Raw genomic sequence first — 10,333 nt, 5'->3', positions numbered from 1 at the left:
TTCGACACAGTTTGACACAGTTAAGAGAAAAGGAGAGAACACCTATGTATGCGACATCTTTAGAAGCTATGTGTGCATTAAACAAAAGTGAACGTTATAAAACTTCTCGTTTGAATGAAAGTTTTATTATTTAATCTCTTCCTTTCTTTTTCACAGATGGATTTACAATTGAAACTTCATTCATTAGTTTCTCCATTTATAGTTTATTCATTTAGATACATGTAATTTTGATATCTCTTTTCTTCTAATACAATTTTTATTTTATAATTACTTTTTTTCACATTTTTTTTACATTTTTTCTATTTTTATAGTTATACAGTCTATTTTTTCCCACTACAAATATTACCAGCGCAACCAAGGTTGATACATTCCCTGTGTGTAGAAATAAATTGTTTGTCGATGATGATGTCAGGTTCCTGAAACACCGCCTGTTCGAATCCTTTGCGACGTGCTTTGTCGACATCGAACGCTCTTTCCTCGACGTTTACATCTGGGATTTTTCGTGGATAATTTGGATGAATTATATTAGCAGGAGATCCATCTCTCAGGGACAATTCTTTGCAAACTAACACGAGACCAGCGGTGTTGATCGTTCTTGGAGGGGTGTCCAGTTCGCTTTCTTCGAAGATCATATCGGGCAAACAAAATTTTGTACTCGCTTCTGCGGCTCTTCTTTCATCTTCGTCCGAATATGGTACTTTGGTACATAGAAATTCGTTGAATGATCCGACATTCTTAAAAAGCAACTTCTTCTCTACAACTGCAAATGGGGTGGTTGTATAAGTTCCAAAACACGTTAATCTGATGAAGAGTGTTATAAAACCAGCCGGATGGTATTCGTCGTCCACGAGGGCAAACATGTTTTTTATTTGGTACGATGAAGGTAAATGATAGATATCATTGCTCGCCATCATTGCGTGATCGCAGAGGCAACCTGAAAGGGGAATTGTCGTGTGTCCCAAGGGATGTTTAATCACCTCCTCGGGACAGATGATTATGTCTTTGATTTTGTATACATCCAAGAACATTGGTTTCTCTCGCATCTTTTCTACTAGTTCGCCAGCATTTCTGGTGAACATGTACATTTTCCCGCAATTGAAGGCAACCGTGCAAAATCCAGTTTCGTACGATTTCTCTTTTCCCCTGTCTGGTTTGGTCAATAAGAAATTACTTTGAAAGACTCGAAACAACGGCATATCTATCATTTTTAAATCAACGCCCAATGAAGCAGCATCAATCTTGTCTAATTTCTCGGAGTACATGTTGACGGAATCCACGAACACTTCTAGAGTATACAGTTTTTCACCCGTTTCAGAAACACATGCTTTTTTATCGTTGCTCATATTAACTGGACGATCTGTTAATGTCAAGATTACAAGGAAGTTGAATAATGAAGCAGTTTAGAATTACTTGAAATTTCGGAAATAATGTTAGCCTAAATGATTGATCAGTTTTGTAGGAACAATTGAATTATGTTATTAGATGTTCATCATGGTTAATTATAAATTTTTCAATAAATAATTAATGTATTTTATATTTGTCAATAAAATAATGTATTTGTCATCTATAAGAGTACATCTTAATATAAACAATGTACTATATTTTCATTATTTGTACAAATTTGCTATAAATTCAAATCTTGCTCTAGAAAACATTCGTATAATCTTTCATATAATTTACTTGTATATCAATTATTCTAAACAAATGCATTATCATTTTTAATCATTTCTAGTAAGAATGTATACTATAGATTATATGAGGCAGTGAAAAGCTGGAATTTACTATAATTATCTTATAAATATTAAAGTCTATATGCTATAAATTTCAACTAAAAAACAAAACATGTTTGTATGATGAGATAAAATAGTAAATATGATGAAAAGTATGAATAATAAAATGACCATTCATGTATAAATATCAATACAATATCTACAATTGCTTTAAGTCCTTATGTAAAACCCATATATTTCATAGGAAACAATTACTTAAAATATATATCTGTTTCCCTATTCGATCGTGATGGTGTAGAGCAAAATATATTTTTTATGTTTGTTTCATGACGAAATTCGTCATCAGTCAATAAAATTCGATCACCCCAACAAGCTTTCTGTTTGACCGGTGTACCGTTATAGTTATTAGTAACATTTGTTATACTATTCATACTGTAAGTTTGATAACCAGTATCCTGTACAGAGTTATGTTGATCTGAAATACCTAGCGCAGTATTAGTTTGTTGAAACATGCAACTTTCATTTGTAATCATTCTGTAAGAGTCGGTTAAACATTTCAACGCATTACAATGTTTAGAATCAAGTTTGGAATTTTCAGTCTCAAAATTATTTTCCTGCTGAACTGGATTTTTCACCGAAGCTTTTGTTTCTGTACAAACGTCAGTCTTTGCACTCATAGCATTACTATCTGAATTTAACAAGTTATCTACTTTGTTTTTTGCCACTTGCTTGACGATCTTATTAAGTGATTCGTCTGAAAAATATAATAAATGTAATATTATCGTCCAAGTGACAATTTTTAATATACTTTTTAATACTGGATAGTAAATACCTAGAGAATGACTACTCGAATATCCTCTACGCTGTAAAGATTCGTCTATGCTCATGTCATTAGTAAAATCTAATCGAGCAACTGAACGAGATCGTGATCTTAGATTTTCGCGAGACATATTCACTGTACTATATATTGGAGATATATTAGGGATGATTTGGGATGTATCACGACAGTAATCCATATTCTGTGACTGTTGCGCAAAAGAAATCTTATTACATACTTTACAGCATATGTATTTTAAATGATGAAAGTTAATAAGAACCTTTACTGGAGCTCCATGGATCAACATTCCACTCTCTGGAGGACTGGAAGATAATACCAAAGATCCATTCATTTTCACTGATGATGAATAAACTGAAGTTTCTTCTTTATCCTCTAAAGAATCATCCTGGTTAAAGAATAACTTTCTTCTCAATGAATTATTACTCAAATTTGCATCATCATTCTCAACATTCTGATCCTAGAAATGAACTTAAATTTTAGTAACAGATTTGTGCATACATATAACTTAGTTTAAATGTTCGTTTTTATTTACTTGGGTAAATTTGAAATAAGGTTTCAGAATTTCAGCAATATGCGATGGTAATTCAGCTGGAAATGTTAATATTGTTTGACACCAACCTAAGGAAGATAAATATTAGGATATTAATAATAGATTTCTTAACATTTAATCAAATAAATACCATCTTTTTTAGAATTAGATGATTCTGAATTCGAATCGCTCAGGGTTTCTACAGGTGTATCTATTTTAATTTTAGCTCTGTTGTCTTTTTTCTTTATCTCCCACGGGCTTGGGATTATTTTGTCCTTCTTAAAAAATTGATCAATGGCTGCTTGAGCTTTTATTTCAGTCTCTGGATCTGTACAATATATTTGTTGGGTAGGAAATTCTTCTATCTTTGCTGGTTGCATTAATGCCAGCTCATCTACGCTCCATGAAAACTCTGGAGATTGTTGGGATGTGCCGGAAACCTATTGATATTATATAATTCATGAATGTAATTGTAAATACAAGTTATAATTTTTAATAAATAAAATGTTTCAAAGAATTACTTTACTGAATACAGTAGGACTCATCATGGATAAATGCAACCTATTAGTTAAATCACTTTCAAATGGATTTCTTGCTATGAACTTTGTTAATCCTGATGGTGGTGTAATATGATTTGGAAGAACAGAGATACAACCCATGTTATTTTGATACGCTGTATGTTTGCAAGTTGCTTCATATTGTTTTACAGGAGTCTTATACATCACAGGACTTTTAGTTGTTAAATTGTCATGTTCTCTTTGACTTTTGATTGGCGTTGTCCATTTTAATTGCTCCATCACAGTTCAGTAATAACAGTTACATTCAATTGAAATTGTCAATTATAATAATGCCTTCTATTTTCATTAAAATACTAAAATTTTATTTGAAATATTATACGAAGAATGTATTTATGAAATAAGTTTATTAAGGAACAAGTGGTGTAAAACTTAAAATTGTTTAAAATACTTACTTTTAGTACCGCGTTTTCCTTAACGTCTTTTTTTGGGCCGCTTTTCAGATTTATGACTGAAACTGCCTGTACATAATTTCATAAAGTTACTTAATTTAATTATCTATATTACTTTACATGCTCCGATTCTAGATCATTATAATCATATTGCTATAATTTGACAATTTGTTTACAATTTAAATTATTTTAAACCAACTACTATGATCACGTGACTATGTCACAGACTACACATTTATAAATGAAGACGTTTCAAATTCTAACCAGTGACTACAGATCCAACAAAATTGGAGATGCCTTCGTAGTAATATGTAGTTGGTTCTGATCCAATCCACTAGATGACGTTGTCAAACTTTTTAAAAATTCACTTCAAAAACAAAGCATGCTCAGTCTTGAACTTGTAGTTGTTGATACAGAAAATTAGGCTCCCTTTTTAAATGTAGGCATGGACATTACTAATGCAAAAAATAACAGAGAAAAGAATAATTTCTTAGCAGCATATCATATTTTAAAGTTTTCACAAAATGGCAAAGATGATACAGAAATTGTAGACATTGAACGCAGATGCCTTGCCATGAAATATTTAACTGCAAAACAGGTGTAAGTTTCATAACCGTATCTTTTTCTTCATTATTTTGAAGTTCTATCTAATATATTTATACTTAAATGAGTTTTATAACATATACAATAATATTTGTTATTAATAAAAAAATATCTGCAGAGAATCAGAAGATATGGCAGCTTGTTTACTTCGAAGAAGCTTAGAAGATTATCAGAGTTTAATGGAAAATAAGAATGGTGTAAATAATTACTGGAAACAGTTTAAGGTACAAACAGCAAAAATTAACAATAATCCACAAGAATGGAAGTCTGGTTTAAGTGATCCAGATATTGCACTTAATTTTGTAAAGCCTCTACCTTGTCAGGACAATAGCACAATGCCATGTCAAGGGAGATTATTTAATGACAGACACATAGAGAATATTATAAACACATGGAAGAATAAAGAAATGTTAGTACGAAACAGGAAAATAAGTGGTCAGGTTAAATCAAATTTTAATCAGGGATCATGTAATTTGAATAGTCAAAAAAAGGCTGAAGATAACATTTGTTCTGAAATAAATAGATCTATGTCTTGGCCAAGTAATTCTAAAAGAGAAAATAGTAGTGTACAAAAAAATTATACTAAAAGATCAGTATCTAAATCATATTTTGTAAATCAAGAAAATCAAAATCTTGCACAGCAAAAATCTGTTAAGGTTGAACCTAAAATGCATTCTAAATTTGTAAGAGAAGATTCATCTAATACATATAAACATAATCATGAACCATCCAGTATGTATAGAAATAATACAAGGTTAAAATCACAAGCTTTTAATCAGAATAAAGAAGATACTGATATGGCTAAACCTAAATTAAATTATTTTAAGACTGCTAGGGATGAATTAAATACCCAACAAATGAAAGCCAACAAACCTGCACAGAAGAAAACTTTAGGTGGTAAAGGATCAGTTAATTCCCGGTTTGTTTGTCCGCTTAAAAGAGATAAAGAAAAAGCAGAAGGTCAAGATAACAAATACTATAATGAAACTGATGGAACAGCAGAAGTAGAAGATGAAAGATTGAAAAACATAGAACCGAAATTGGTTGAATTGATAAAAAATGAAATAATGGACTCAAAGACTATTATTTCTTGGGACGATATTGCTGGTTTAGAATATGCAAAAAAAATTATTAAAGAAGTAGTGGTATATCCTATGTTGCGACCTGATATTTTTACGGGATTGCGTAGACCACCTAAAGGAATTTTATTATTTGGACCACCAGGTACTGGAAAAACGCTTATAGGAAAATGCATAGCATCTCAAAGCAAATCAACATTTTTTTCAATCTCTGCAAGTTCTTTGACTTCAAAGTGGATAGGTGAAGGAGAAAAAATGGTGAGAGCATTGTTCACTGTTGCCAGAGTTTACCAGCCATCTGTTATTTTTGTTGATGAAATAGATTCATTGCTTACTCAGAGATCTGAAAGTGAGCATGAAAGTTCAAGGAGATTGAAAACTGAATTTTTAGTTCAATTAGATGGAGCTGCAACTGGGGATGAAGATCGTATTTTGATTATAGGAGCAACAAACAGACCTCATGAATTAGATGAAGCAGCACGTAGACGACTCGTTAAAAGACTTTATGTTCCTCTACCAGAATTTCAAGCTCGCAGACAAATCATAAATAATTTATTAATAACGATTCCACACAATCTTAACGAAGAAGACGTTAATAATATAGCGGAACAATCAAAAGGGTACTCGGGAGCAGATATGTCCAATTTATGTAAGGAAGCCAGTATGGGACCAATTAGAAGTATCCCATTCAGTGAATTAGAAAATATTAGAAAAGAAGATGTAAGACAGGTAACAGTTGATGATTTCAAAGAAGCATTAATACATGTACGTCCTAGTGTATCGCAATCTAGTTTATCTACTTATGTTGAATGGGATGCTACGTATGGAACGGGAACAGCACAAAATTATAAAGCATGATGTGAAACTTAAAAAAAAAAATAAAACCATTTTTCTTATTATACATATAAATATTATTAAACCTTTTAATATAATTTTTATTACGAATCATATTAATATAAACTATTTATTTCGATATGAAGTTCTCTTTTTCCATAAGAGAACTATATCAAAGAAGTTTTACAGTATAAATTTTTCTTTTATAAGCAATTATTAAATATTCTCCATGATGAACCACTGTATTTATTGATATAACGGCTGTGAGGTCTAGAGTTAATTTTTTACAATTAATATTGTTGAAATCTATTGTTTCAAAATCCGTTATATAATACATATGAACATTTCCTAAAAAAAATAAACGTTGTGTAAACTTATGTATATTTATAAATAACATTGTTAAGTTCCATAAAAGAAAAGTTTAATTACCTGAATCCAGACCTAAAACAAGTAAATGACCATGTACTAAAACTGCAGTTGGGATACCGTGTAAAACGGGAAATATGTTATGCATTTTCCATTCTTTTCCTTGTACTAAAATACCTAAATACCCATATTCTGCAATAAATATAAAAACATATAAAATTTTTGTTGACTTGATAACTACAAATTAATTTTTATTAAACATTCTATCACCTGCAATACAGATAACTATATTTGGTTGAAACATATAATATCGACGAATTCTTATATTTGGTGGATGAATAGGCGTGGAAGTATAATTTATTTGTTCTGTATTTGCAGTTAAAGTTGCAAAATATCCCCCTTCCGTGTAAAAGTGTACCTTAAGTGTAGCATTTTGTAACATTGAATTATATGTAATAATTTTTACAAGAAATTTACAGAATTGCTATATTATTACCTTGTTATTGCTAGCGCTAATAGCAACAATATCTTTTATACCAAATTCATATCCTGTTTTTAGTACTGGTCCTTCAATAATTATGTAGTTGCGTATACTAATACAACAATAACTGTAACTTGTGCTATTAAATATTTAATATTTAGAAAGAATCTAGATAATTATTTAACCATATGAAATTTACCATACCAAACCAGTTTTCCACTTGTTTTATTAATTAACTTCATTTTATTAACATCCCAACAGTTTATATGATTATTTACAGTGCAACATACACAAAGAACAGTTGATTCTATAAAATAAAATTATCAGCAGAAAATCTTTATTAGAACTATTTAATGTAGTTTATAGATACCTTTTCTAAGAATGTGAATACTTTGTAAATATTCTTTACTATCTACTACACAGTTTGTACGTGTATGTAAATGATGAATATCATAAAAATAAACAAATCCTTCAGATGTTCCTATTGCCAATAAACTTCCTATAAATGGTAAATACTATTAACACTCATTCTAACATAGTATTTTTCATATAAAAGTATTGTTTCTTACCTTTAACATCTATACAAGTGACATATTCATTAAAATTATGATTTGGTAATGGTTCAAAACATTCAATTTTTGTATCACATTTTACTATATTTTTACATTTCATCCACCATTTGTACATTGCCATCCATACTGCATGGTTTGTGTGAAACTCGGTATAAAATTTAATTGGACATAGTGTTTCGCACAAGGTAGTCCATAGATCTTCTGGTATTTCCTTTTTACACATTTTGTACCAGTGGTCATTGTCCTAAGTATAATTGGTAAATATTAAAAAACTAAAAGTATAAATTTTAACCATATCAATCTTTGTATAAACAATTATTTACTTATCTGATTTTGATACAGCCTATGTGTTTATAGAAATTGCAGCAAAATATAAAAAAACATCATATACCTTTAAAGTTTTATCAATAATTTGTTTCCAACATTTACACACTGTTCTTAGATTTGTAAGTGTCACTGGATCAGCATATAGAAATATTTGTTCCCAAATTTCAACAGGGAACATCATTGTTTTTGTTTCCAACTATAATATTATATATACTACGATTCAAACATCAAATATCAGCGTCAGCGCTACGCAATACATACTATACACTGCTATACACCTCTATACATCCTCGAGCATGCTCGGCATCATTCCAGGGAAAATGACGGTATAAGCCAGCAGAGGGGAAGATGCCTAATTTTAAGGACACTTTCGTATTCGAGAAAGAACAAAATTGTCTCAAATAAATCGGGAGTCGGTTTGTTACACGTCTGAGGGTGTACAGAACACAAAAAGTCAAGAAACTTATTAAAATAATTGTTTGACAAACTCGTATTTTAAAAACACCGCCTAAATATTTTTAAGATTCGATCCCAGCGCCATCTATACAAAAACGTCTCAAACTACTCACCACCATACCGACCGATTTTCTGGGAAACACCTGCGCCATCTATCGAGAAACAGCGCAAACTACCTTTCGACTAGTTTCCCCAATATCCTAATAGGTGGCGCTGGTGGCCCAGTCTACCGTCGGTAAATTGTTGAGTAGTTTGAGCCGTTTCTGAATAGATGGCGCTAAGATCGAATATTTAATTTATGACGGTCTTTTTAAAATACTATATATTATATCGCGATTTTTACAAAAGAACAATATTTCTCTTTAATTAAGTTTGTGTCTCTGACTTTTCTACTGACTTTGTATAAATTTACTGTAAAGATATGTAACACTTATTGCTGTACCGGATCTACGAGCTTGTATGGAGCTTACGACCCCCTTTTTCAATAAATACAATACAAAACAATTTTTAAAATACAAGTTTGTCAAATATGTAATCATATTAATAATTTTTTGTGCTCTGTACATGCAGACCGAAACCTTTTGCAAAAAACATTTACAACTAATCCCCTTACATCCCTGTATCCTTTACATGCCTATACCCCTTACATCACTGCATCCTTTACATTCACGCTTTCTTTATATCCCTGCATCCTTTACTCCTCTATCACCCTTACATCTCTGCGTCCCTCACACCCCGTATGCCTAACATCCCACTATCCTTTACACCTTTCTGTTCCTCCTACAACCCTGCTTCCCTTAGAGCCCTGCAACCCACAAATCACTTTATTTCCTACAATTTGAGTTTCACGATTTGTTCGTTTTTCGTTCTTATATTTCGCTAGATTCGGTCAAACCCATCACTATTCCGAACAAGTGAGTTTCAAGATTTGTTCGTTTTTTGTTCTTATATTTCGCTAGATCCGGTCAAACCCATCACTTTTCCGAACAAGTGAGTTTCAAGATTTGTTCGTTTTTCGTTCTTATATTTCGTTATGTGCTCGGGGTCCCTGACACCCCAATGGCATAATATCGGTATGCAGCGTCACCGGTACCTCGGGGTCTCAGATACCCCGAATGCTATAGTGTCGGTAAGCAAAGAGTGTCAGCGGTGCATCGGGGTCCCTGACACCCCGGATGCAAAAATGACGGTATGCAAAGAGCGTCAGCGGTGCTTCGGGGTCCCTGACACCCCAGATGCCAAAATGACGGTATGCAAAGAGTGTCAGCGGTGCTTCGGGGTCCCTGACACCCCGGATGCCAAAGTGACGGTATGCAAAGAGTGTCGGCGGTGCTCCGGGGTCCCTGACACCCCGGATGCCAAAGTGACGGTATGCAAAGAGTGTCGGCGGTGCTTCGGGGTCCGTGGCACCCCGAATGCCAAATGACGGTATGCAAAGAGTGTCAGCGGTGCTTCGGGGTCCCTGACACCCCGGATGCCAAAATGACGGTATGCAAACACTGTCACCGGTGCTGCGGGGTTCCTGACACCCCAAGATGATATCCTGTCGGT

The 10,333-nt window shown here is 32.6% G+C and overlaps 3 protein-coding genes across 5 annotated transcripts; 1 reads left to right on the top strand and 2 right to left on the bottom strand.

Annotated features, from left to right (window-relative positions):
• Positions 1-1,858: 1,858 nt before the first annotated feature.
• On the bottom strand, positions 1,859-4,274 carry bora (aurora kinase A activator-like protein bora). 2 transcript variants are annotated; one of them, XM_034335158.2, is made up of 7 exons: positions 4,068-4,274; positions 3,619-3,951; positions 3,249-3,537; positions 3,101-3,186; positions 2,828-3,025; positions 2,563-2,755; positions 1,859-2,484 (listed from the first exon to the last, which is right to left on the bottom strand). In XM_034335158.2, exons 2-7 carry the CDS (start codon positions 3,892-3,894, stop codon positions 1,982-1,984), a joined length of 1,545 nt encoding a protein of 514 aa, XP_034191049.1. In that variant the 5' UTR covers positions 3,895-3,951; positions 4,068-4,274; the 3' UTR covers positions 1,859-1,981. The 2 variants fall into 2 exon arrangements, with proteins under 2 accessions (XP_034191049.1, XP_034191050.1); XM_034335159.2 differs by having other exon boundaries at positions 3,619-3,968; positions 4,068-4,133.
• Positions 4,275-4,509: 235 nt separating this feature from the next.
• Positions 4,510-6,812, top strand: LOC117609168 (fidgetin-like protein 1). Its single transcript, XM_034335157.2, has 2 exons — positions 4,510-4,664; positions 4,786-6,812. The coding sequence occupies exons 1-2, from the start codon at positions 4,510-4,512 to the stop codon at positions 6,602-6,604; spliced, it is 1,974 nt and encodes a 657-aa protein (XP_034191048.2). The 3' UTR covers positions 6,605-6,812.
• On the bottom strand, positions 6,738-8,674 carry LOC117609173 (uncharacterized). 2 transcript variants are annotated; one of them, XM_034335166.2, is made up of 8 exons: positions 8,391-8,674; positions 7,997-8,243; positions 7,798-7,926; positions 7,632-7,734; positions 7,443-7,566; positions 7,217-7,364; positions 7,010-7,138; positions 6,738-6,928 (listed from the first exon to the last, which is right to left on the bottom strand). In XM_034335166.2, exons 1-8 carry the CDS (start codon positions 8,505-8,507, stop codon positions 6,753-6,755), a joined length of 1,173 nt encoding a protein of 390 aa, XP_034191057.2. In that variant the 5' UTR covers positions 8,508-8,674; the 3' UTR covers positions 6,738-6,752. The 2 variants fall into 2 exon arrangements, with proteins under 2 accessions (XP_034191057.2, XP_034191058.2); XM_034335167.2 differs by having other exon boundaries at positions 8,323-8,462.
• Positions 8,675-10,333: the final 1,659 nt, after the last annotated feature.

The sequence above is a fragment of the Osmia lignaria genome, chromosome 14 (assembly GCF_051020975.1).
Source record: "Osmia lignaria lignaria isolate PbOS001 chromosome 14, iyOsmLign1, whole genome shotgun sequence".
Taxonomy (NCBI): domain Eukaryota; kingdom Metazoa; phylum Arthropoda; class Insecta; order Hymenoptera; family Megachilidae; genus Osmia; species Osmia lignaria.
The sequence above is the reverse complement of the archived record's forward strand: the minus strand, read 5'-3'. Positions and strand labels throughout refer to the sequence as shown.

What these genes read in the sequence shown, in the direction of transcription:
- bora (XM_034335158.2), bottom strand. Translation starts at nt 3,894, where the DNA reads ATGGAGCAATTAAAATGGACAACGCCAATCAAAAGTCAAAGAGAACAT. An exon ending in ATCTAATTCTAAAAAAGATG is followed by an intron (nt 3,187 to 3,248) that starts GTATTTATTTGA and finishes TATCTTCCTTAG; the next exon opens with GTTGGTGTCAAACAATATTA. An exon ending in TCCATGGAGCTCCAGTAAAG is followed by an intron (nt 2,756 to 2,827) that starts GTTCTTATTAAC and finishes TTTGCGCAACAG; the next exon opens with TCACAGAATATGGATTACTG.
- LOC117609168 (XM_034335157.2), top strand. Translation starts at nt 4,510, where the DNA reads ATGGACATTACTAATGCAAAAAATAACAGAGAAAAGAATAATTTCTTA. An exon ending in TATTTAACTGCAAAACAGGT is followed by an intron (nt 4,665 to 4,785) that starts GTAAGTTTCATA and finishes AAATATCTGCAG; the next exon opens with AGAATCAGAAGATATGGCAG.
- LOC117609173 (XM_034335166.2), bottom strand. Translation starts at nt 8,507, where the DNA reads ATGATGTTCCCTGTTGAAATTTGGGAACAAATATTTCTATATGCTGAT. An exon ending in TTAGCGCTAGCAATAACAAG is followed by an intron (nt 7,365 to 7,442) that starts GTAATAATATAG and finishes GCTACACTTAAG; the next exon opens with GTACACTTTTACACGGAAGG. An exon ending in TATAGTTATCTGTATTGCAG is followed by an intron (nt 7,139 to 7,216) that starts GTGATAGAATGT and finishes TATTTATTGCAG; the next exon opens with AATATGGGTATTTAGGTATT.